At 40.0% G+C, this 27,532-nt stretch overlaps 1 protein-coding gene across 4 annotated transcripts in view; it reads right to left on the bottom strand.

Annotated features, from left to right (window-relative positions):
• The window catches only part of PTPRZ1 (protein tyrosine phosphatase receptor type Z1), a 180,976-nt gene extending 155,464 nt beyond the window's left edge, over positions 1–25,512 (bottom strand). For all 4 annotated transcript variants that reach the window (XM_047695500.1, XM_047695501.1, XM_047695503.1 and 1 more), the window contains exon 1: positions 25,110–25,512. In XM_047695500.1, the coding sequence (XP_047551456.1) occupies positions 25,110–25,167 (58 nt within the window). In that variant the 5' untranslated portion in view covers positions 25,168–25,512. The remainder of the gene's footprint in view (positions 1–25,109) is intronic.
• Positions 25,513–27,532: the final 2,020 nt, after the last annotated feature.

Genomic DNA, 27,532 nt, shown 5'->3' with positions numbered 1-27,532 from the left:
CCTTAGGTCTGCCACCTTCCAGGTATGCACTTAAGGGAGCTAAAGATGAATAAGGTGAAGAACAGCAGTAATGTCTATCACAGCTTTATAAATTATATGAGAAACACACAAAGTGTCTGGTACCGTGTATGTCTCAAAAATTGGTTATTATCAATAATGAAAATTTTAAGCTAATGTCTCCCTTCATTGGCAATGCTGATTATTAAATAAATTGACTGCCAATTTGGAGATTAAGGGAAATGAATAGAGAAAAAAAAAAACTGGCTGCATAGCTATGGAGCAATGGAAAACATTCCACCCCAAAGAGCCTATTGCCTCAACCCCTCCAACATACTACTTGGTTCTTACACCAATTACAGAATCATCATTGCTAATGTGCTTCTCTCTTAAAGTGTATGTAGTCCTTATTAATTTTGGTTATTTACAATGAAGCATATTGATCAGGTAACCAGTGAAGACATATGCAACCGAGTAGTCAAGAAAAAGAAATACGAGACTTCATAGGGAAAAGAGGAAGAACAATTGACTAATCAGGAAGGCCAAAACACTTGGCAAGAAGAACCCAGAGAAGGTGTAGCAAGAGTGGACACTGGCCTTCCAAGTGCAGCCTGAAGCATTATGTATCTGGGATGGGGGGAGAAGAATAAGTCAAGGGTGAAGAAAGATGCTAACCTAAACTTCTTCCTCTTCTTCTTCTTCTTCTTCTTCTTCTTTTTTTTTTTTTAAGATTTGTCTGGGTGTCTGAAAGACCCAGTCTTAGAAATTATTTTCTTAAAACTTTTTGGTATGCAAACTATAGATTGCCAGTTCTTTGTATATCCTATCCTCAAAATGTCCGTTTGAGTCCTCACGAAGACTCTTGAATGAGAAAACAGACCAAGAGGTCTTTACTTCTGAGATTAATCATGTGCAATACTAGAAGATTCATGAAAGTATAGCAATGATACACTTAATATAACAACTTCTCACACAAAGCCTTCACTACAACATGCAATATATAAAAATCTCTCCTCTTTTCCAATAGTTCACATTTCCTTAAAATACTATTTTTTTTAATATATCGCTCAATAAATACTTAAAAAAAAGAAAAAGAAAAGTGAGCACTGCTATTTTTGTTGTAAATGTCTGAAAGAATTCTAATCAGTTTATGGAATCAGTCCCACCCAACACTGTCAACTGCTTACATGTCCCCATTTTCTTACACTAGAATTCCAATACCTATCTCCAAAAAATACCATCTGATTATCCTACACCCGCAGAATCTGATTGGGGGCAAAACAAGACTAGAGGAGAATAGCAAGGAAACACAGGTCTTGTTTATTTTTCTCATTAGGGTCACAGCCAGACTTGTGTTAGGCCAATGGCTTTTTTAATGGGACCTAAAGCCAAGAGTGCATCCTCTGTTTTCAAAGAGAAGTAACATAACTTTTCTAAGCATTTAGATCTCAAAACAACTCAAGATATTTAAATAAAAGAGAGAATCAACTTATGCAAATAAAAGACTTACAAGAATATATTTCACTTCCATCCTCCACATTCTAGGAGAGAGGTATTATTATATTTTTATTAATTTTATTTTTTATAAACATATATTTTTATCCCCAGGGGTACAGACAGGTCTGTGAATCACCAGGTTTACACACTTCACAGCACTCACCATAGCACATACCCTCCCCAGTGTCCATAATCCCACCCCCCTCCCAACCCCCCTCCCCCCATCAACCCTCAGTTTGTTTTGTGAGATTAAGAGTCACTTATGGTTTGTCTCCCTCCCAATTCCATCTTGTTTCATTTACTCTTCTCCTACCCCCTTAACCCCCCATGTTGCATCTCCTATCCGAGAGGTATTATTTTTTAAATTACTTACAAGAGGGGCGCCTGGGTGGCTCAGTGGGTTAAAGCCTCTGCCTTCAGCTCAGGACATGATCCCAGGGTCCTGGGATCGAGCCCCACATCGGGGTCTCTGCTCGACGGGGAGCCTGCTTCCTTCTCTCTGCCTGCCTCTCTGCTTACTTATGATCTCTGTCTGTCATATAAATAAATAAAATCTTAAAAAATAAATAAATAAATTACTTACAAGAAGAGTTGGCTATAATGACATTTAGGGTATTTTTCACTTTTAGAGTCCATTCACTTTCAGAATGATAAATCCCAAAATTAATCTAAAAGCTAAATAACAAAAATAATGAATGTAAATAATATACTCTTCCCCCCCAAATCCAATAGAGTATATCAAAATCCAAGGATATGGGGGAAAATCTGACATAGATATATATATAACATAAAGAGCAAAAGATCTGTACAAAAGAAAACACAACAAAAAAATACAAATAAAATAAATACAAATGGGTTTAACATTCCTCATCAATAAATAAATGTAAACTAAACAAAATGTAAATAAATGTAAAATAAACAAAATGTAAACAAAAATAGGGCTTTTTTCCTTTCTTTTCTATCTTTCTTTTTCCTTTCCTTTCCTTTTTTTTTTTTTTAAATCCTCTAAATATCTAACCACAAAGGGACCCTCTCACCCACTGTTGACAGGAGCACCAAATGCCGTCTGCTTTCCCAAGGCAGTTTGACAGTCCGCATCAACAATTTTAGACATATGCACACCTTTGTGGTAGAACTTTTTCTTCCAATAATTTACCCTAAAATAGTATTTAGACAGTACTTATTAGGACTTGGATTCAGAAGTCAGCTAGTCCTGGATCTGAATCGCATTTTAATCAGTCATTTATTAGTCTATGAATTTGATTAAGCTCTTTAACACCTCATTTCCCTTTCTATGAATCCTACACAAGGCTTACTCTTCTCAACTTCCTCACAGTCTTATCCCTGAATGAGGAGAAAGAAGGGTAGCTGCCTAATAAGATTATTACATTCAGCTGAGAAGACGTATATAAACTATTAGCATATTATCTAGCACCTGATAAATAGAAAATCTTGCTTATCATTAAGAAGGGAATGGATATGGAATTATGAGAATGTTCGTTAATACATTGTCATTATGGCAAAAGAACTGGTCAGAACACAGTTTAATAAAATACTATATTGACAGTGATTGTCAGTTACCCCCCAACAACCATTCTCCCCCTTCTCCTACAGAAGCAAAATGTTTTGCTGAGCATCCAGCCATCCAAAAGACACCTTAAATTTTCAGGTCTCGGGGCGCCTGGGTGGCTCAGTGGGTTAAGCCGCTGCCTTCGGCTCAGGTCGTGATCTCAGGGTCCTGGGATCGAGTCCCGAATCCGGCTCTCTGCTCAGCAGGGAGCCTGCTTCCCTCTCTCTCTCTCTGCCTGCCTCTCCGTCTACTTGTGATCTCTCTCTGTCAAATAAATAAATAAAATCTTTAAAAAAAAAAAATTTTTTTTCAGGTCTCCCTTGCGGAAACATAGATAAGTTTGGCAGAGTAAATGTTCAACTTCCTTACTGTATCCTTAAAGGAAAAATGCAGACCAAGCCATTTCCCTATTTGCCTTTCCCGCCAGCTGGAACTCCCACGTGGCTGTGAACCACCAGAGACACATGGAAGAGGATAATCCCCCAGAGATGGTGGAACAAGATGAAAGGACTCTGGGCCCTGACCTTGTGGGGCACCGACCATCTCTAATAACCGGAGGTGGAAGAGCTCCGTCCGTCAAGTCTGGACTGACAAGGACTCTTGTTTGGGCCACACAGTCGCTTGGGGTTTCTCCTACATAATAAAACTATATTCTAACTAAGTCAGCAATTTAAAATCACATGGCAAATTATCCACTATATATTAAATTCAAAAGGCACATCACCATTTCTATAGGGCAAACTTGTTTAAAACACATGCTTTTCTCCTTCTCGCCCTCTTTGTGCGTGGTATGTGTACGTATGGACATAGAAGAATGTCAGGAAAGAGGTAAACTAAAATGTTAAAAATATTTATCACTGATGGAATTATGGGTAACACTTGTTTGTATAGATTTAGGCAATTTCTGAATATTTGCAATGATAATTTCATAATCACGAAACAGATATTTGCAAAGAACAAGGAAACTCACTCTCATGCAGAAAATATTATACACTGTTGAAAGGTTAGCACATTTTGAAAAGTTTTAAAATTATTATTATCTTTATTTTGGGCAAATCCCAAGTGCCTTATCAGGAAGGCTGGATTGTTTACTTGGGTTACTGCATGAAATTTATACACACATGTATACACACATTTACGTGTGTGGGTGTGTATGAGAAATGCTTGTAGAACTCTATGACTTACCAGGCAGAATGACTTTGCCTTTCAAATGGTGACACAGAAAAGCCAAATTTAATACTTGTGAAATAACCATGTTAAGTATTATGATGCAAATACATAATTTTTAAAAAGATTTTATTTGAGAGAGAGAGAGAGCACAAATGGACGGAGGGGGCAGAGGAAGAGGGATAAGCAGACTCCCCATGAGTGGGGAGCCTGACTTGGGGCTCCATCCCTGGACCTCAAGATCATGTCCTGAGCTGAAGGCAGACACTCAACCGACTGAGCCACCCAGGCGCCCTGCAAACACATAATTTTTCATGTATTTAAATATTTTGACAATGGAGAGATGATACATTCTGTAGATCTAATGTCTCAACCAATCAGATGTCTGTGTCCCCTCTTTGACGGCTGGTATTGGTTCTGAGGAAACCAGGGTGCTGCTCCGCTCCCACCGGCCCTGTCCTCTTCTCCAGCCATCAAGTATGCAGTTCTGGCAGAAAAGGAGGGGCCTTTCGTGGAACTTTTTACTCTTTTCTCAGAAATACTAAGGGCTATAATATTAGAAAGCATATATTTTGTAAGGAAAGGTTGCGATCAAATAATTTCATGCTCATCCTGGTTGTCTTTCGTATGTGAAGAAAAAAGAGGCTTTAACGTATATATCTAAGTACAGAAAACAAGTCACCCAAGTCTCCTTTAAACAATGACATCCAGAAGGAACCCAACCAAGAATGATAAAATTATAATGTAAAACAACAAAACTGTAACCTCTGAGGCATATGAAGTACTCACTCCAGATGTATCTTAGAGAGCTAGTTGCTGAACTAAATTATGAAAGCCTAAAAAAATGTAAAAAATACTAACTTAATAACAATGTTCTATATTTAAATATATTTATTTGTATTTTTGACACCAAGTACCAGTCACAGAGAAGTGGAAGGAAGCCAGTTGGTGGAGAGGGAAGAAGGCTGGTGGTGGGTGATGCATTTCATGTCTGCTGTGGTGAAGGATTCAGAGGAACAGTTTTTCTCTGGCCAGTCAGAGAAAAAAAGGTTTTAAAACATTCTGCTGGTTAAATGAAAGAAGAATTTAAAATCTGACCCAGAAAAAGATAAATGCAAAGTCTAGACAGTGCATAAAACAAAAATCAGAGAGGATGTAGACAATGAGGGCACATAAATATGACAGAATGACACAAGATGAAGGAAAGATTTAAAAAAAAAAAACTTGAGATTTCAGATAAAGTCAAAATTGACTACATGATATGTAAGGGTTGTTTAATGAAAAGATACATGAAATGTGCACAATAAAAGAACGGCTTAAGAATATGGCAGTGCAGGGGCACCTGAGTAGCTCAGTGGGTTAAACCTCTGCCTTCGGCTCAGGTCCAGATCTCAGGGTCCTGGGATTGAGCCCCACATTGGGTTCTCTGCTCACTCAGCAGGGAGCTTGCTTCCCCCTCTCTCCCTGCTTGTGATCTCTCTCTGTCAAATAAATAAATACAATCTTAAAAAAAAAAAATGGCAGTGCAAATGAAAGAATGACATGATGGCACCAGCCAAAGTAGAATTCAAGGAAAATCAAACGAGACAAAAGAAAAAAGGGGTTGTGTTATTTATTTATTCGTTTCACAAATATTCACTGAGCTCCTGTTCTGTGCTAGGCACTGTGTTAGCGACTGGGTCCGGAGTGAACAAACACACAGACCCTCCTGAGGCTTACTAAAGAAAAGAGATAAAAAACATCCTTTAGGAAAATACCTAAGTGTTAAGCACAAGGAAGAAAATGAAAAGGAGGTAGACAGAAGGCATCATCTTCAAGGTAGGGGGAGGTGATCACAAGCTTACAACAAAGTGTCCAGTAAAGTCCTCAATAAAAAAGTGACACTGAATGAAAACCAAAGAGGGTAAGGAAGTGGAACATGAAGAACTAGGGAAGGGCATTTCAAATAGAGGGAACGGCAAAAACACAGCCCAGAGGAGCAGCAAGGAGACCAGTGAAGCTAGAACGAGGGTGTGGAGCAGGGGAGGCCGTGAGAGAAGAAACAGGGGGCCAGGTCATTCATGGCTTCATGAAAACTGTAGAGATCAGGACTTTTACTCTGAATAAAACCCGAAATTGAGGAGTGACATGATTTGACTTACATTTGAACAAAACCACCCTGGCTGATTTGTGAGGCAACGTAGTGGGGCCAGTAGAGAGTTAGTGAATCAGCCCTGGTACTAGGTGGTGGCAGCTTGGACAGATGGCAGTGGTGGCTGGAGAAAAGATAATCCAAGAGACATGTTGAAGTGTGCCCATGGACGAGAGGTAGGCTGTGAGAGAGGAGGAAGAATCCAAAGCACTCCAAGATTTTGGCCTGAGCAACTGTAATGTGAACTTGTCATTTGCTGAGATAAAGAAGACAGTGGAAGTTGGGAACTGCAGTGGAGGAAGAGGAGGAGCTCAATTTGGAGCAGGCTGAGTTTGAGCAGGGGACAGTTGTCTATGTAACCGCGATTCAGGCAGAAGTCCTGGACTAGCAATACAAACTTGAGAATCACCCACGTACAAACTATAGGACTCCAACATGGAGAGGTTAAGAGATGAGAAGGAACCAGCAAAAGTGAAGGAGGTGGCCAGTCAGACTGCCAGGAAAACCAGGCAAGTGTGATTTTCTGGAAGCCAACAGGACAGAGCGTCACCAGAGACAAAGAGAGAGTTGTCAAAGGTTGCTCGTAGATCAATAAAATGAGCACCACGAATACTGACTATTGGATGTAGCAATGTAGACAGCCTGGTAAGATTAATGAGAACAGTTGTTTGAAGTGGTAGAAACAAAATCCTGTTTAGAGAAGGTTCAAGGGCAAATGGGAAGAGAGCAAATAGAGATGATGAGTGGAGGAAACACTTTTCAAAGGTTCAGCTGTCGGTGGAAGGAGAGAAATAGGGGCAGAAGTTGGGAAAATTTTTGTTAAATGGTAAAACCAATAGTATGTTAACAAACACCCATTATTTTAACCACATTTACTGATTAATGTGTATTATCATATGTTAAGCTAATAATTTGAAACCAACACTTTAATTGTGAATGGATATAATACAAAAAAAGAAAAAAAGAATCCTTTTTTGGATTCTTTTGGATTCATACGGAAACATGTGAGCTTTAGCTATAAGCATTTACACAGAGCCTTGCTTCAGGATGGGAAGAAGTCCTTCCAAAGTCACTCACAGAATGCTGCTTTTGCCCAGAAGACAATTTCTTTTCTTTTTTTTTTTTTCTTTTCTCCTCCTCTTTTTTTTTTTTTAAGATTTTATTTATTTGTTTTTGAGAAAGAGAGAGAGAGAGCACGAGCAGGGGTGGCAGGGAGAGGGAGAAGCAGACTCCCCGCTGAGTAGGACTCAGGACCCTGGGATCAGGACCTGAGCTGAAGAAAGACGCTTAACCCACTGAGCCACCCAGGTGCCCCAGAACACAATTTCTTACCAAAAACTTCTGAAGTCAGAGTAAGCTTTTCCAAAAACATAGACAACACATATTGGATGACTAATATTACTTCCAAAGAACCATGAGTGTAACGGCAGATTTTTTTTTTTTTTTTGGCCAGGCTTCTCATACTGAATGTTTAACCTCATTTTACAAGACCAGTGCTCTAACCCCTGAGCTATAGGGCCTAACCTCATTTTAAATAATGAAAATAATTAAAGTCTCCTTAAACAGCAGAATTAAAATATAATATCCCTTAAAAATTAATGTTAAATCCACCCATTTTTTTTGTCTGTGCTCATAATTTTAAAACTTCAATAATTTAATTCATTTCCTATATAATTGTATTTTAAAATCTGATTCTCCCAAAGGAAGTCCCACAAGAATCTTAATTATGGCTTACGGCTACTTGTCTGTTCTTCATCAGATCTCACGTTGCTGCCTCTAGCTATTATACAATAAAATATTAGCTTTTTAAACTTATAATAGCCTGGTTAATAGTCTACCAAGCATCGCTATTTAGTTCAACAAACACCTTCTTTCTTCAGCATCTTCTAATCAAACATCTGCATATTATCATTATTTTCCTCAGATGTGATTTTTTCTCTTAATTTTGTATTTCTTCAATTATAATGATTCCATTTTGTCCTGGAGATGTTAAAACAAACATTTCAAAATAATTTCTTTCTTTTTTTTTTTTAATATTTTATTTATTTATTTGACAGACAGAGATCACAAGTAGGCAGAGAGGCAGACAGAGAGAGAGGAAGGGAAGCAAGCTCCCTGCTGAGCAGAGAGCCTGATGCGGGACTCAATCCCAGGACCCTGGGATCATGACCTGAGCTGAAGGCAGAGGCTTTAACCCACTGAGCCACCCAGGCGCCCCTCAAAATTATTTCTTAAGTCATCTATGATTCAATATTACTACAATACGCACTAAGTTAAAATAATGACCTTTTTGTTCAGTATCATGATTAGGTATTTCCTTGCATCTTTTGTCCTATTCTAACCAGGACTGATTTTCCTGAATTGGGTTTCTCACCCTTCTTATCTGTAGAATTGGGAAGTCAAAGAAGTCTGTGTGAATAATTTTTATCTGCCTATTATTCTCCTAAGTAAATTATTTTTATTGCACAGAATGCTAGCTTCTATAGCATTTCATTAAACCTTTGCCCCATTGTGACTCTTGTTTTTATCCATCTATTTCTTCATAATCTTTTCATGTTTTGCCTGCCTTATTGTGCCCTCTCCAACTACGCTGTCAATGAGGCCAGTGGTCCAAAGAGAACAAACTCTGATTCCTGTCACAAGACGTAGTTTTAGAACGTCCCTCTCAGTCCCCCACAGGGTGGAGCATAACTCTGCTTTTCCAGCATTTTTTTTTTTAAAGCTTGAAGGTATCAAGAATACTGATGTCTTTTCCAAGGAAAGTAGCCTTAACTCTACAGATCTGCTGCCATTAAAAAATGTTGATGCATTGGATCCACAAGAAAAATTCTGACAATGGAGCTATTGACAGCGACAGGTAACCAGCTGCTGTGAAATACACATATAGCGCTTTCTCCCAGCTTGAATCAAACAGGATCTCACGTTATCTCAGATCTTGTTCTTGGTAAAAAAATAAATAAATAAATAAAAGAAGGATAAAAGGAACTGAGAGAAATGCTCTTGGCTGGCCCAGGCTGGAGTGCTGGAGGGATGAGGAGGTGTTAGCGAGAGGGATCCGGTATCTTTTTGTTTCATGAAAACCCGGGCTTGACAGGAAACATAGGGAAAACTTAGCCACAGAAATGGTGTATCCACTGTGCAGGCCAACCAGTAGATTCTCCCACCGCTACTCCGGATAAAGAAACTTATAGTTCTCTTTCTCTTGTGTTTCTGGCCACAGTCATCTTTCTTCCCTTCTTCTGTATTCACTATTGTACTCGATTCCAATCACTTAATTTTCTTTCTTCAAAGTCTGAATGCCAAGAGGAAAAGCCCTTAGGAAGTTGTCCATGATCATGTGCCAATTCAGTTCAAAATCTATATAGACTCTTGGACCTGTTAAAATGAGAATGTAATTTGATTGACCTACTTTTAGTTTACCATTTTAAAATAAGAGGGATTGAATGAATTTGAGGGTGAACTGAATTCTAATTCCAAATGCTGGAAACGCGATCCCAAGTTTCTTCTGCTAAAGAGGGTGCTGAACGAGCTGAGGTGGTGGCAACACTTCACATTGGACAGGATAGATCCTACCGGATTTCCTGTTTTTGAAAGTTTTTGAAAAGTGACTGCATTGGAAGGCACTGCATTTACTGATTTACACTGTAAGTATTCACTGAGCACCTACTATGTGGGACAGGGGTCTTTAGAGCCCAGTGCATTTCTTTCTTAAGACAGACTCCTTCAGGGAAGAGAGCTATGGAAACAACTGAAATACAAGGTAAGTGATGTTTCCCCTTTGCTGGCAAAAAACAGAGATACACTAGTGAAGATTTCACAGCAGGGGTGAAAGATAAGGGGGGTGGTATGCAAGGGACCACAAGTCACCAAAGAAAAAGGAAAGGCTTGAGCCAAAATGAAAGGAGGACAGATGTGGACTTCCAGCTCAAGCTAGACAGGTAGCTGGAGTTCAGTTTTTGAAGCACCTTGTATACCCTTGTAAAGAAATCAACTGACATCAAGGGTGACATGAACCTATGGGTCCTTCCTAATGATAAGTAGAAACAACACAAAATCCCATCCATTATTTTCTTAATGGTTTCCATGGATGGAGACCCTTATTCCTCTATTGTGTTTCTTTACTTAAGTCAGTTTGCAGAAGAAATTCCTTCTGACAATTACAGGGATACACCATGCAAGAGGAAAAGTCCTTCTCCTAAGATGCAAGTTCCTAAAAGCATTCCAATATCCAATGCTATGAGTTTGCAAAAGCCTTTTTTTTCCCCTTTAGATTTCTTTTTTTTAAAACGTTTTTAAAATTTAAATTCAATTAATTAACATATAATGTGTAATTGGTTTCAGAGGTACAGGCCTGTGATTCATCAGTCTTATATAATACCCAGTGCTCATTACATCACACACCCTTCCCAATGTCCATCACCCAGTTGTCCCCTCCCTCCACCGCACCCCGCCCCCACCTCCAGCAAACCTCAGTTTGGCAAAATGCCTTTTTTTTTTTTTTTAGATTTTATTTATTTATTTGACAGAGAGATCACAAGTAGGCAGAGAGGGAGGGGGAAGCAGGCCCCTGCCGAGCAGAGGGTCCGATGTGGGGCTCGATCCCAGGACCCTGAGATCATGACCTGAGCCGAAAGCAGAGGCTTTAACCCACTGAGCCACCCAGGCGCCCCTGGCAAAATGCCTTTTTAACATTGGCCTGAGGCAAGCAATAATTTATGACAAACACATATGACTATAGTGTGTTTACTGAATTGTATACATTTTGGCAAGAGAACAGGCTGGTAAGGATTTCCTAGGTTAACAGGGACGTGTCTGTGGTATTTTGCTGGCTCTGTGCATGTGTGGGTGATATTTAATAAGGTGCAACTTTCCAACGAATTGGTATGTACAGGGTTCACAGGTAACTAAGCAAGAACATACCTAATATGCAAAAACTCTCCATTCTTTACTACTGAATACCACAGTAGAATCTTGAGAGGGTTAAACAGTGGGACCTTAAACTCCAGTCTAAAAACCCTAACTGGGATTATATGTGAACATATTTTCTCACTGAAACTGCACAGTCTGGCATACTGGATTGTAAGCAAAATGCGATAAGCAAGCATAATTACTTCCACACAAGAAAGTCTATATCAATCTTTTCTTGATGACCTATTTTCAGGGCGTTTTCTCCAGTAATGCAGTCACCCAAACAAATCTCCAGCAGACTGTGTACTCAAGTCTCAAAGCCTCACATTAAAAAAAAAAAAAACAAAAAAAAACCCCACCACCACCACCAACAACAAACCAACCAGCACTTCCCATGTATCTTTAAAGGAAAACTGGGTGTATAGGGGTATACTTTCTTTGCCAGCATTCAGAGAAGACCCAACCTGTCTCACTGGAAAAGGGTTTTTAAATGCCATTATCATTAGTGCAGAGATTATCAGGCTACAGAATTTTGAATCTTCACCTGCTTGAATGCCATTGAGTTTAATACAACTTAATCTCTCATCATATTTGTAAAAACTAAGTTGTTTTATTTTTTCAAATTGACAGATGCTGTAAGATTCTAATTAAAAAATGTAAAGGGTGGGTGGGGGAGGGAGAGGGGAAGGAGAGAGAGAGAAGCTGCAGCCTTGGAAAGCTCCTGCCAGACAGGGAACTGGAATACTTTGTTTTATCATTTTGGGGTGGGGGTGGGGAGGTAGAGGGGTTAGTATAAAAATTTGAATAAATTACTGAGGAACAAAGAAGCATCTTGTGTTTTGTTGATTTCTTCTGCCAAGAATACTAAATAGCTAAAATGCAATGAAAGGTTGGGAAGAAAATAAATTGGAATCACAGGCAAGAAAGAAGGCTGATGAGACGGACCAAGCCATCTCTCTGGTGGGATGGATGGCGCCCAGATTATGCTGTATCTTAAAGGATTTCAGGGCAACATGTGCTAGTCATTCTTGGCTAATTAAAAGTGATTTCATTTCACCCTTTGTGCTTCTTTCCAGGAATCCATGTTGCAGACAGCACTGACATCCCTGTCCAAAATTCTTGTCCCATTTTGATAGACTTTTAGCCAAAAATCATATGCATATCGAGTCATTCTTTGAAATATTAGCACCACGAGTTTACCTTTGTCACAAAATAGCTGCTGCCACCACCAAAAATTAAGCCTCAATTTGGGACAGAATTCCACTGTGGAAATTATGTGACATTTTCATAGTAGTAGGTGTTGAACAGAACACACAAGAGGAGTGTTTTAACTTGTACATTTTACTTGGACGTTTTGCTGCTTCCAGTATTATTTTGGATGTGGTAGTGTAGGGTAGCGAGGAGAATGATTTAAAGCATTTCAGATTAGAGCTGCAAAATCCAACCAATTTGGGGACTCAAGCTTCTCTTTGAGTGAATAATCTAAAATGACTAATATAGATGTATCTTTTTGTTTTTGCATGGGACAAAAAAAAAGGAGGGGGTGTGTGTGAGAGGACACAAAAGAGGCTTCAATCATTGAACGAAACAGTAAACGTTCCATGTTCAAAAGGTGGAAGTGATGCTCATATGCTCACAGAGACATTTTAAAGATGAATTTACATCTTGGCCTCCCCTAACGACTTTCCAAAGACTTAAAATCTGATTCACACAGTCTAACATTTACCTCATTATTCTCTATTCTGGTGTGCTCCCACCAGTGTTCGTTTAATATCTGTAACCAGATTAGCTCCTCGAAGAGAAAAAAAACAGTGAAGTCCAAGCACAGTTTTAAGCACACAGTGGCTGCTCAATCATTTGGTGAAATAAGTTTCATTGATCTCACCTAGACTCGACCTCTTTGGAGAAGGACAGCACTGTATTCAGCTCACAGAAGAAGCAGACCTTCCACCTCTCCTTTCTTTATGTTGGAGGCAAGAAAAAGTCAGGTCAAAAATATCCAGGACAGGGACGCCTGGGTGGCTCAGTTGGTTGGATGACTGCCTTCGGCTCAGGTCATGATCCTGGAGTCCCGGGATCGAGTCCCGCATCGGGCTCCCGGCTCCGCGGGGAGTCCGCTTCTCTCTCTGACCTTCTCCTCGCTCATGCTCTCTCTCACTGTCTCTCTCTCAAATAAATAAATAAAATCTTTAAAAAAAAAATATCCAGGACAATTTGCACCATTAAGAGTAATAATTTTCCCAAAGGATTTAATCTTTTAATGCTCAAAATAAAGCATAAAAGCACTGAGATGTAGAAAAACATACATATATATCCTTATTTATGTGTGTGTGTATATATATATGCATATAGATACAATAAATAATATATGCATCTATACATGTAAATATACAAAAATACCTAAATACATATTCATATTTTGTTTATATATTATATATTTGCATTATATATGTATATATATGCGCGCGCGCGCGCGCGTGTGTATATATATATATATATATATATATATATATATATATGCAGATCACATGTCATTTCCTCACTCTGAAAGCCAGCAAAGGAAACTACCATAACCAAATATTACTCATTAAGAATCTATTTAGGTCTGGGGCGCCTGGGTGGCTCAGTGGATTAAGCCGCTGCCTTCGGCTCGGGTCATGATCTCAGGGTCCTGGGATCGAGCCCCACATCGGGCTCTCTGCTCAGCAGGGAGTCTGCTTCCTCCTCTCTCTCTGCCTGCCTCTCTGCCTACTTGTGATCTCTCTCTCTGTCATAAATAAATAAAATCTTAAAAAAAAAAAAGAATCTATTTAGGTCTATATATTAAATACAGAAGTCTTGCATCCAACTTTTATACAGCATAATATAGATATGTGTCTTCATTACACAAGTTAATATATGTCAACATTTTTATTCTTGACAGCTGCCACTTTATCCCTTTTCTAAATTTAATGATTTGTTAATTTATCATTTCACATATCCTTAATATATGTTAAGAGATATAGAGTAGGTAACAAAATCCAACTGCATTTTTCACGGATTAAAAAAATTGCTAAAATCAATTTTAAGAATTCTGGGAAGCCTATTCTGTGGATTATTTTCATTGCACTGCTTTTATGTAAAACACAAGTTGCAGGCAATTTACAAACATACCGGTTTATGCAGTGGGAATATGATACCTTCAAGCAATCTGAAATTGTGGATATTAAGAAAGCCTATTTATTGGCCGGCGGCTGACTGAAATGCCTCAGTGGTACCTGCTGCTCATTTTTAAGAGCACAAATACAAGAATTTTAGAGGTGAAGTAAATAGTTTTGATAAGACTTGATAAAATTAGGCTGACACTGTGAATATAGTCAAGATTCCTCCCAAACTTAGGGGAAAAAAAGGTTGGGTTTTTTTGGTGGTGTTGTTATCACTATGACCTCTACTAAAAGAGATAAAAACAGATCATTGTAAGTGGCACTATTTCTTCTTATGAATTCTCAAGGCCCTGAGTTAATCAGTTCAGAAGAAATGTTTAGCTTCAAATCCTACATCTTCTGGTAACAAATCTGGAGTTCTACCATTCAGTAAATGAACAATCTTCAAGCTACCCACCTCTATTTCTCTCTTTTCTTCCCTTCCAATTATCAACTTCTGTAGAACTGTCACATATTTCCTGCCTCTACTTTTCCTTCCTGGATTATTTCTTTGACCCTAAGTGGTCCCTACTACACCCTCACCTTTCCAGGGAAGACACTCCCTTGAAGACTACCAATGACCCACTCTCCCGAGAGTGGCACCAACTCCCAGCAACCACACCAACTTCACTTATATCAAATGGGGTCATGCATTTCAAAGTACCTGTTAAGCATTGAAGTGTTATATAAAGAGGATGATATTATTATGCCTCCAAATGATCCATTACATTTCCCTTTGACTGCCATACTGTAAAAGCCTTTTAATTGAGCTTCCTGAGACCCAGTCTCGCTGTTTTAACCATCCTATGCTGATACTTCAGTTATCTTCCTGAAACAAAGAGACCAATTCAAGTCATCCCATGACTCAAAATGCTTCAAGAGTCTCCCATTATGTACTGGATAAATTCCAAACTCCAAATCCTTCAATTAGCCATGGGAAATCCTTCCTATTTGGTACTTTTCTGCTAGTATACACCTCTCCCAATTTTTGCCTCCTTCTAAACAGCACCCTCATCCCCAGTCCATGCTTCTGTGTATACTGTTATTTTTGCCACTAATGCCCTTCCACGCCTTCCACCCTATTAACGCCCTACCCAACCACCCTGCAGGGTCTACATCCAACCCCATCTCCTCCAAGACACCTTCCCAGAATGCAGTTAAATCTTGTATCTACTACATAACCAAAACGGACTCTGATTCTAACAAATTCTACATGGAGAAAGAGAATAAACAAGACAAGGGGACAACAAGAATATGCATCATTGACAAAATAAAAGCTGTCACGTGCCCACGTCCTGATAAATGCCAACTGCCTCCCAACTCAGAGTCTGGTTCAGTTATCGTCTCACCTCCTGAGAGACTCCCATCTTTGGACCAACTCCAAGAATGCCTGGCCTCTTAAAGTTTCTCTGGCTTGCAAAGGCTATGAGGTCAACCACTGTAGTCCATACTCCTCCTTCTAAGGTTACCCTGAAACTGAAACTGCCTTAAGAAGAGGAGAGAGGGATGGGAAATCTTCCAGGGCCTTTGTCCTGTGGCACTAGCTTTGTTTTAGGACAGCATGAAACTTGCCAGTACCTCTACCTTAAGACAAATGAACTAAGATTAGCAGTATCATGAGGCTGACCTAGAATGGTGGTATTTCAGACTTTGGTTGTACTCTGTAATCACCTGGGAAGTTTCAAAGATATATTCGTGTCTGGGCTCTGCACTCACGCATATACTTGGTGGAGCCTAGACATCAGTATGTTTTAAAAGTTTCCCAGGTACAGAGTCAGCCTGATCTGCTATAAAAAATACCGTACGCTGAGTGGCTTAAACAATGTTCATTTTTTCACAGTTGTAGAGCTAAGAAGTCCAAGATCAAGGGGCTAGTTGGAGAGAGCTCTTCCTGGCTTACAGATGGCTACCTTCTCACTCTGTCCTCTCATGAAACAAAGAAAGCAAGCTCTGGTCTCTCTCTTCTTATAAGGAAACGAATTCTATCATGGGGACTCCACTCTCATGACCTCCTCTAAAGCTAATTACTTCCCACAGGCCCCACCTCCAAACACCAGACACATTGGATGGTAGGACTTCAAAACAAGAGTGTTGGGAGGGACACAAACGTTCAATTCACGACACCAGATAATTCCAAAGTACAGCCAGGACTGCGAACCACTGACCGAGATCAGTGGTAATCAATTTGTGTTTTTTTTTTGCATTGAAACAAACACAACCACCATATTGCATGTGCAGTATGCTCCTATGGGCAGACCAAGAGTCTGTACAAGTCACGTATCAGGGGAATGTCACTTTTATATATCCCATTCCAGAAATCCAAGAGGGTGAAAATGTCCCTATGGAAATCACTTTCAATTTTCTGATGACAATGTGGTTGAAAACCATGAGAAAATCTAGAAAGTTCTTTATATCTGGGCAGGATTTTGTTATGATAACCACACAATCAGGACTGCAGTGGTGATCACGATCTCTGCTTTAAAAAAAAGTCATTTTATTTAATTTTCTTTTAAAGATTTATTTATTTATTTGTCAGAAAGAGAAAGAGAGAGAGAAAGCACAAGCAGGGGGAGTGACAGGCAGAGGGAGAGGGAGAAGCAGGCTCCTCACTGAACCAGTACCCAATACGGGGCTCGATCCCAGGACCCCAGGATCGTGACCTGAGCCAAAGGCAGATGCTTAACTGACAGAGCCACCCAGGCATCCCAGAAAAGGTCATTTTAAAATGGCAACATTTTCTTTTATTCCTACTCATGGTACTGAGTTGATCACTTCAGAGGAAAGGTCTAGAATCAACCCCTATCTTGAGTTAAATATATTAGAGCTTCAGAATTTAAGAAACAAGAGGTCCAGTCAGTGACGGTGAAAGAACAGAAAAATTATGGAGTAAATGTTAACAGGAAAGGCAGAGAAAGAGAAGGAAAGAACAATGCTCCAAGAGTGGAAAGCTATCTGTAGTCATTGTTATTGATATTTTAATAGAAAATCCTTCTTTATTGCTAATTAATAAATTATTCTTTACAAATATATGAAGACTATATTTCCAAGGAAACTTGTAAAAGCTTTATCTTTCGCCAATGTGTACATAAATTGACCCATGCTTACTGAATGAGACCAGACGGTTCACATTAACGCGGACGCTGAATAACTGAATTTAATATCTCTGCCAAGTATCAGAAGGAAAAACCCCAAAGAACCCAAAGCAACCTGCCCACTTTAACATATTAGAATTTTTAGGAAGAAAGAAATGTTAACCCATACTTTAAAAATCGTATTAATTACTCGATGCCCAGCTGGCTCAGTCGGATGAACATGTGACTTGACCTCAGGGTCGAAAATTCAAGCCACAGGCTGGGTGTAGAGATTATTTCAATCAATACATAAAAACCAAAAGAAAAAAAAATTATGTCAACTACAAAGCTCCCCAAATTATATTAACACAGTAAAAATATTTTTAAATAATGGTATCAAATAGTATCAGTCTCCTCTTTATCAAACTCTTCATCAAGATGCTGAGCAATGTGGAGTGTTGTTGGTTTTTTTAATCTTAGATTCACACTTAAAGAAAGTGAAGGTGGAAAAGAGAAGGCATACACATACACAGTCTCCCAAAAGAAAGGAAGGATGGTGAGTGAGAGAAAATAAAGCAAATATCCCAATAGAAGAGCAAGTCTTTTTTCTGTTTTTAACTCCTGTGAGGATTTCTAACTCATCCCATTATCTGTTCCGTTTGCATTCAACTCAGTTCAAATATTTGTTGAACATCCACGTGCGGGGCTAAGCTAGGCACAGCACATCATCTCCGTGATTAATGATAAAACTGCAGACACATTCTAAAAGCATGCACAGCCACATGATAAAACTGCACTTCCTGTCCCTTGTCCAGTTTCCAGAACTGTCTTGGGCAGTTGACTGACTGAAAATACAGTCTGCATGGATTCAAGACACTTCGTTTCTCATTACTGACCAGCCCTTACTCCCACTATCTTATCTTCCTTAACAGGTGAACATGTGTGCACACACACAGTGACCTGATACCCTGCCCCCTGGGGCATAGCCAAGCTTCACTGGTACCAAGACATCTATAATTAAATGTCAAAATTGCTCCTGCCACTACACATGCAGTATCAATCATGGGGACTTTATTTTCCATGCAGAGAGTTACCGAATCTATGTGATACTCATGTGCTTTCATGGGACAGTCAAAGAAAGAGAAGCCCTCGTGCCATTAGAAGTGGCATTAAAGATGGATGGGTCAAGGTGAATGCTGACCTAACTCAAAGATCAGGATAAGAATCAGAAGCAGGAAAGACCAGAGGAAACTGGCTGATCCCAACAGCAAAAAGGTACTGCTAAAAAGCTTCACAGACTTCTCTCTCTATGATCTTGTGCATTAAAGATTTATTAAGCACGGTCTGTAGGTGCTAAGGCCAAAAATGCTAAGTCCAAAGATGAATGAAATAAAGTCTTTGCCCTCATGGAGCTAGTCTAGTGCGGGAGACAGACAGATATAACAAAAACAATACAGTGAATGCTAGAACAAATTATGGGACATGAGCTGTGAGGACAGAACCCTCACTCCTGAACTAGAAGCCTGAGTCCATAAAGACCACCGAGCGGTCATTGAATTTTCTTCTTCTATTGCTGCTCTCTACCCAAGGCCACCAGAACCTCTCCGTGGTTCTTATATGGTTGACGCAATACAGGACAAAAGTAATGCAACACTTTAAATAATTTTAATGACTTTAGAAGCATTTTTAGTTGTTGACAACTTCTCGTCAGTACTAACACTCAACATTTTATCCACTTTTTTGTGATTTTGAAACAGCTATTCAATTGATATTCTGCAGTGATAGAAATGTTCTCCACACCATGCAGTGGCCATAAGCCAAGTGTGACCATGGAGCACTTGAAATGTGGCTAGTGTGAAAGAGGAACTGAATTAACTTACTTTAATAAACTTAAAATTGAACTGTCACATATGCCTAGTGGCTATGGCATTAGAAATCATAGTTCCAAAATATAAGTATTTTAGGATTTTGAAATATGATCAAATAATTTTGCCCTTAATGCCTATAACAGTATGTTATACATGTCTCAGAAGAATTACAAACATGGATAAAAACTGATTTCCTTCATAACCTGAAACTGCTGCTAGGGCTCACTCCCAATAAAACATTAAAAGTTGAAAGCACAATCTAAACATGCCTATGTCTTGTTTAAATTGACTTTGACTTTCACCACAGGCTTTCTTGATGAAGTGGGAAACGTTCTAAAATATTTGAAAGTTAAGATATTTATTAAGAGATATTTCAGAAAGCCTATTATTCTCAACTAGTTCTAAATGTAGAAAGTATCTTAAAAGTGAGATTTAAGGAGGGTTTTCACTGTGGAGATTGAATCAGATCAGCCGGACCGGAGGCATGATGAATGTTAGGACTGCTTAATTTTTACTGCCTAGCTGATGTCAGGCACTCAGTAAACACGTAACAAGAGTAGTTAGAATACTATGGACAGGAACATGCTACATCTGGATCCGGGTGGTTAAGTGACCACATACATTTGTCAGAACTTTCAAGATGGTACACTTTCTAGAGTAAATTATGCCTTAGTTTTGGTTTTTTGTTTTTTAAAGGGGGAAAAACATAATATGGGAGCACATGAAGAAAATCATGAATAGAGAACTTCAAGAAAGCCCATGGAATGGGAAATGTAGCATCACATCTCTTAGGAAGCAAGCTAGTAAATTCCAAACAGGAAACTGGTCTCCTAGGAAAGAAAAGAGAAAAAGGTTCAGGCTCAAGAGTCAGAAGGAATGCATAGACTAAGATAGGCTGTGTGAAATTAGGTAAGTCATTTGACTTTTCTGTGTTTCACCTTCCTCAGCCATAAAATGTGTAAAATGAAGACACCTACCTCCAACAGTCTGGGGGAGAACGAAATGAGAAAATTGTACATAAAATATTCAGCACCTGGCAAACACTGAGTAGATGGTAAATGGAAATAAAACACGAACTCCTCTTCTTGATCAAGCCCTTCTTTTGAGATCATCTGGTTTTGAACGAGGGGGTTCCGTTTCCATACCACAATCTGAACGGTTGGTAAATGGGTGGTCAAGCAAAGCTACCAGGTTAGACAGAACTCAAAGTTTGTTGGAGTAAGGGGAATGGGGAAATACAGATCATGTTTCCAGAAAAACCTGAATTTCTGCCAGAAGCAAAATTCCCACAACATAAAATTTTAAGCACGTTCCCAAATATTTAGTGCAGACATGAGAACGTAAATGAATTCGTCAATGAAATGATTTATCCTGGCACACTTCCCTAAGTGAAAGCAAGTACAGTCTGCATAAAAAGGAGAGACAGATGAAATAAAGAAAATTGCTACTCTGGAAATCAAAAGTAATTAATTTTCTGAATGGAGACTAGTTATTATTTGGGGAGAAAAAGCATGGATATTTTCTATTCTTGGTTACAATTTGTTTTCAGAGAATAAACAGACCAAGCTGAGAGTCACAACATTTTGGATTCTGCTGCTTCCATACTCAGGACAAATTAAGCAATTAATTCTTGCAAAAGAATTGGGTATAATTTGTAGTTAATGTGTTCCTTAAAGCAGTTTAAGATATGACCTAAAAGTTCAGAATCTGATTCATTACGTATTTCACAACAGTGTTTAAACACTTAAATTTAGTGTACCTTGCAAGGCTATAACTCACTTAATTCAAAGATGCTGAATTCTCATTAGTTGAGAGAAACTGTTCCTTAAAAGCTCTTAAAACACCTACCTCTCCTCTATGACTCAAGAGTTAAGCCTCCTTACAGGAAAGCCACTACAGTTTTTCCTATTACCTGTTCAGTGGGTCAAGATTAAATAATGAGAGTTGCGATACCATTAGATTAATTCTCCACCTAGTAGAAAACCTCTTAATTATTTTAGAGAAGGTTGAAATTCCCTTAGGGAATTATCCTGGAGTCATCTTCAATTTCTCCCTCTCTGATTCAGCATCGCCTTCAGCTGAATAACATTCAATGTGTTTAACTCATAGAATTTTTAAAAATATTATTAAGTTGGGTATTGGAAATCAAGTCCACTAAAAAACCTTGTTAGTAATCCAGAAACTTTGTTAACATTTAAATGCAAACTAGCTCAGCAGTTGTCAAAGTACGGACTTGGACCAACAGCATGACCATAATCCTAGGCATCTGTTAGACAATGAAATTCTGAGGCCTCATCCCAGACTACCGAATCAGAAGCTCTAAGGAGTGGGTTCCTAAATCCGTGTTTTAATAAGTTCTCCTGGTGATTCTGATGCTTACTCAAGTGTGAGATCCATGATCTAGCTTGTTCTGGCGAAGAGTGTTGAAGCCACAGGCCAATCCAGACAGAATTACCCAAACAGAAGAATCCAAAATATATTTAACCCCCATCCACAAAAACAAAAACAAAAACAATTTTGTTCCTCTTTAGTCTCCAGTTATCCTTGACATTAATTTGGAAAGAAAGGATTTGTGCCAGTCCAAATAACTTAATTTTTTTTTTCCCCGTTTGGAGAGTTATTTGAAAGAAACAATTGGTCTATATGTCCAGTCCAAAACATCAGGACATTATATATATATATATATATATATATATATATTTTTTTTTTTTTTTTTTAAGATTTTATTTATTTATTTGACAGAGAGAGACCACAAGTAGTTACAGAGGCAGGCAGAGAGAGAGAGGAGGAAGCAGGCTCTCTGCCAAGCAGAGAGCCCGATGCAGGGCTCGATCCCAAGACCCTGAGATCATGACCTGAGCCGAAGGCAGAGGCTTAACCCACTGAGCCACCCAGGCGCCCCCAGGACATTTTAAACACAAAAAGTGGTAAAGTCATTAACTGCTAACTCATTCTTTTTTTTTTTTTTTAATTTATTTATTTGACAGACAAGTAGGCAGAGAAGCAGGCAGAGACAAAGAGAGGAAGAAGCAGGCTCCCCGCTGAGCAGAGAGCCCAACTCGGGGCTCGATCCCAGGACCCTGGGATCACGACCCGAGCCAAAGGCAGAGGCTCCAACCCACTGAGCCACCCAGGCGCCCCTGCTAACTCATTCTTAATTGCTAACAAGGAACACCTTAGTGAAAGCTGCAACTCGTTCCAGGATAATGATAAGCATGGCAGCCTAACATTCATTTAAACTGTCTTGGAGAGGTCATCCAACATGGTACCTCTCAGTTGACAGACCTTTCCTGAGCATTTATTACCTGTACCAGGCCACCTCATGGGCCCCAGGAACACTGAAGATGAGCAATAAATATATCTACAAATACTACAGCAATTGTTGAGGGAAAAATAATTGAAATGGAGGCTGCATGTTTTATTTGTAGATAATATGCTTCAGTGTTTCAAAACATATTACCCTGAAATCAAGATAGTCATCTGATTTGAGGTTGATAAGGCCCTTTGGTCAACATGCGGGCAACAATGTAAGAGATCAACTTTGTTAAAATGGAAAGGGATACAAAAGTTGTCACCTGTCAGTCATACACACACACACACACACACACACACACACACACAGAGACACACACACACACACACAAGCACATTTTGAATTCTAATACAGGCTTATAAGCAATATCATTACATAAACGTGTGATACTATTAAACAATTTAATTCTTTACAGTTAAATTTTATATCATCAAAGAAAACACCCAATAAATCAAAATCTGTATAACTAAAAATAATAGGTTATAAATAATGCTTTATTGAGAAAAGCCTTTGCAAACCATGGAATACTGGAATGGAATATCATTCAGCCACAAAAAGGAATGAAGTACAGTTACAGGTTACAACAGGGATGAATTCTGAAAACATTATGCTAAGTGAATGAAGTCAGATACCAAAGGCCACATACTATATGATTCTATTTATATAAAAATGCTCAATAGGCCAATCTACAAAAAGAGAAAGCTTAGCGGTTGCCAGGGCTGGGGTCAGAGAGAATAAGGAATGACTGTTAATGGATTTTCTTTTCCGGGTGATTAAAATGTTCTGTAATTAGATAGTGGTGATGGTTGTACAACTTTGTCAGTATATTAAAACCCACTGAACTGTACACTTGAAAAAGATGAGCTGTGTGCTATGCAAATTATAGTTCAATTTTTAAAAAATTCACGATATATTCAAAGCAGTAGTTTGGATGGCATACAAAGCAATATTCTCTGGTTTATCTCTGTACTATGGTGAGATTTATTTTAAATAATAATCCAAGTAACAAAAGGATCTGGCTTCCTTGTTAAAACAGATCTGTAACAGAAATGCAGATTCAACAGGTGTGTATTTGACGTGTCCGGCACTTCCAAAAAAATATCTTCCCCACTCCCCCCGCCCCCAACACCCCAGATTCAACTCTGGTTTTAGAGAAAACCAGGACCAGATTCTCCTGCTGGTCTTAAATGTCAACCTTGTGTATCACATCACCCCTGAGTATTTTTGTAAAGCTTTCAGAATTTAAATTATGTCCATGTATCTGTGTGGCGGGGGGTGGGGGGGGCTGGTGGCAATTATCACCATATTTGAAATGTAACTCTCAATAGTTAGACCATGAGGATGATTTCTCCTTGTAAAGCTTACTATGCCAAGAGCACCACCATCTATATTGAATAAAAATGTAGGTTAATATCTACAATGAATAATCTAAAATTTAAAAAAAAAAAACCTTGGATCCTCAAAATGAAAAGAGTGAAAAATATGTGTATTCACAAGTTAAGATACATTTTCTAACTTTCAGGTCAATACCTCCAAACCTATTATAGTCCATCGTAATAGAAAATCTTCATGAAGGAAAAAAGATTTTTTAAAAATAAAATGTCAAAATCCAATATTACAATCCTTCTGGAAAAATAACTGGAACACCTGAATCTGCATTCCAGGTAAATAATTCTGACTGGCTGTTTCAAAGCACAATTTCACTACTGAATGTGTAACCTGGAAGGTGGAGGAGGAAAGCCGAATCCGTGAATAAATACATCAACCTGCAGCTTTCCTCTGACTTTGGCAGCAGTGGCAGAACATTGAAAGAAATTTTGATTGAAACTTTTTTTTTTTTTTAACCTAACTGCCCAGACTTGAATGTGACTAAATTAAAAGTACTGGAAAACACTGAAAAGTCAGGTTGGTGCTTGTTCCTGTTACTACCTTTTGGGAGTGCGTGTGTGCGTGTGTGTGTGTGTGTAACTCGCATGGGGCACGTGTATTTTTTCATTCAAGCTCATAATGAATCTAAAAGCAAAACATTATCTAAGCCGTAGCCCCGCACCTTGGTTGTAGTTCTCTTCTTCTGTGTACCTAAAAGACTCTTTTCACACTTCGCAAAACAGGAGAGACAAGAGCTGTGCGGACAGCAACCGAGAATGAGAACCCGCTCTCTTCTGGCCCAGCACCCCACGGGCGGACAGAAGGTGGCGGAGGTGCGAGGTGGGGAGGGAGTGCGTTCTCCCAAGCCGCTGACACCCATCGCCGCGCCGCCAGCTCCGTGGGATCCCCAGCCCACCGTGCGTTTCCCCTCCTTGCTAGATGGCGGCGGCGGCAGCAAGCACCTAAGGCTCTCCAATCCCCCCACCGCGTCCCAAACGATCCCGGAGATGAAACCCCACTGAGATCTGATCACTCACCCAGGCGGCAAACACAGAAGAGCTGGATACAAGCGAGAAAGCGCTTTAGGATTAGCATTTCCAGACGGTCCGGGGGGCCCCCACCACGCGGCTGCTCAGCTTCTTGGGGTGGGGAGGGAGGAGGCGCGAAGGAAGTGTTTTCTTCTCCAGTGTATAGATTGGTGTGAGATTGTGTGTGTGTGCGTGTGTGAGTGTGTCTGAAAAAGAGAGAGAGAGAGAGAGAGCGCCAGCAGAGAGACCGAGACCGAGACGGGAATAATTGGAAGCAGGACGCGCGGTGGTCGCGGGAACCCGTGCCGCTACCCGAGGCGCATGCGGGAGGGCGCGCGGGAGTTGGTCTCCTCTGCCCGCAGCGGCCGAGGTCTGAGCGCTCCTAGCGCGGCGAGGCCGAGTGCCGGGGACGCGCTCCGGCCCGGGTGTGCGCGCCGCGGCTCGGCGGGGGCGGGGGCGCAGCACCGCGCCGCTGGGAGCGTGCAGCCGGCCCGGGGTCGCGCGCGGAGGGCGGAGGGGTGCAGGGGTACGGCTGTTGCTCAGAGTCCCAGCCCCAGAGTAGCGTTTTACGTAGCAACACCCCTCCCCCCGCCTCCCCCCGGTCCCTGCCCGTGGCTTCGCTGCTCTGGAGTTAGTGGAACCCGCTGGGGTTTAGAATCTTCACGGAGAAAATGTCTCTTTATTAAAACTCCTTCACCCTTTTGGAAGAGAAGAGGAGGCCAGACCCCCATTGTCCCGCACAGCCAGAGATTGACCTTTGGGGTTCGCCCCTGGAATTTTTTTTTTTTTTTTCATTTTATTGTCCTTCCTGCAGATGCTAAGTGGGTCCAATCAGCAAGTGGTGGGGGCTCCTGGGTAAGCTGGGTTCCCCTCTCGGTTTTCTTTCTTTTACCAAATCACCAAAGTAGTTCCCAACCCCATTACCTCTGGGGCAGTTGACTGCAAATAATCTCTGGCCCTGATTGTGACCAGTGAGACCTTGCCCCCTCCTCAGGCTCCAATCAAACTGTTGTGCTGTGCACAGCTGCTTGGAGGAACTTTCAACTCCGTGAATGTTCCTCCCAGAGGGCACTACCCAAGTACTTTCTCGCACAGGGTCGCACGGAAAGATTTTTTTAATTGCGTGATTGATGGATATACACAAGAACTGTAACACCGGCGTTCTGCTGCCTCAGAGCTGGAAATGTCACGCCGTATTGCTTGTTTCTATAGTGGTCTCTCTAACTAGACTGAACTTCTCGATGGCAGGGAGTTCGCGTTATTCATCATTCTTTTTTTTTTTTTTTTTTTTTTTTTTTAAAGATTTTATTTATTTATTTGAGAGAGAGAGACAGTGAGAGAGAGCATGAGCGAGGAGAAGGTCACAGAGAGAAGCAGACTCCCCGTGGAGCCGGGAGCCCGATGCGGGACTCGATCCCGGGACTCCAGGATCATGACCTGAGCCGAAGGCAGTCGTCCAACCAACTGAGCCACCCAGGCGTCCCGTTATTCATCATTCTAACCCAGCTCCTAGCACAAAGGCAAAATAGTCAGTAGGTGTACCCTAAATGTTTGTCGAATTAATCTGAAGCCTAAATGAAAAGATAAGACAACGGGTATCCTCCATGAGGCTGACTGTTCAGAGCCCTGAAAATCTGTGTGCTTTTCCGAGCTTTTCATTTATATATCCTTTAGGCATTAAGTACGTTTTTCTACTTATGTGAGACCCAATTTGGAGCCTTTTAGGAATCCACTGTAAGGCACTGAAAGTCAACTTCTGGAATTATCCCTTATTCTTAGGAACCATTTGATGTAGGTTATCCGTACAGTGTGTACTCCTGTGTCCTGTTCTTGGTTCTAAAATAGTATTTCAGCTTAAATATTTAAAGAAAGCTTATCACATACAAAATTGAGTTCTGAATGTATTTGGAGTATTACTACCAGTTCTCACTAATATACACAGCCTCTGAACACTAGTTTGAATGTGCAGAGCTAATGATGCCATTTGCTGTTGCTTCAGGAATTGATTACAGCCATGTAATAACAAATTTCAAATCTGTCTGGAATGTTTATTCAGGAGTACATCTAAGTATTAAGGAATTGAGCCTTGATCTTGTTTTTCCCATGAATTATCATAAAAATGCTGTAACTTTTCTAAGAGTTATAATGGGGATTGATGATTGCTCATGTGAGTTTCCACCTAAGAAGAAAATTTTTGCTACCATTAGCAAAAAGTGTAGATATAAACTAGAAACGAGCTGAGAGCTTAAAGAAAGCATTAACATGAGCTGGAGTAGGCAGAGAAGGTTTTCTAGAGATGGGTAGTTAATCGAGGAGGACAAGCCAGGAGAAAAATTGATGTGCATGGAGGTGGAGGTGGAAGTGAAAAGCGGATATCATGTGCTATAAAAACAGTGTGAATTAAATTTGAGCAAATCGAGTGGAGTCAGACT

This window comes from Lutra lutra, chromosome 11 (assembly GCF_902655055.1).
Source record: "Lutra lutra chromosome 11, mLutLut1.2, whole genome shotgun sequence".
In the NCBI taxonomy this organism is placed as follows: Eukaryota; Metazoa; Chordata; class Mammalia; order Carnivora; family Mustelidae; genus Lutra; species Lutra lutra.
The sequence above is the reverse complement of the archived record's forward strand: the minus strand, read 5'-3'. Positions and strand labels throughout refer to the sequence as shown.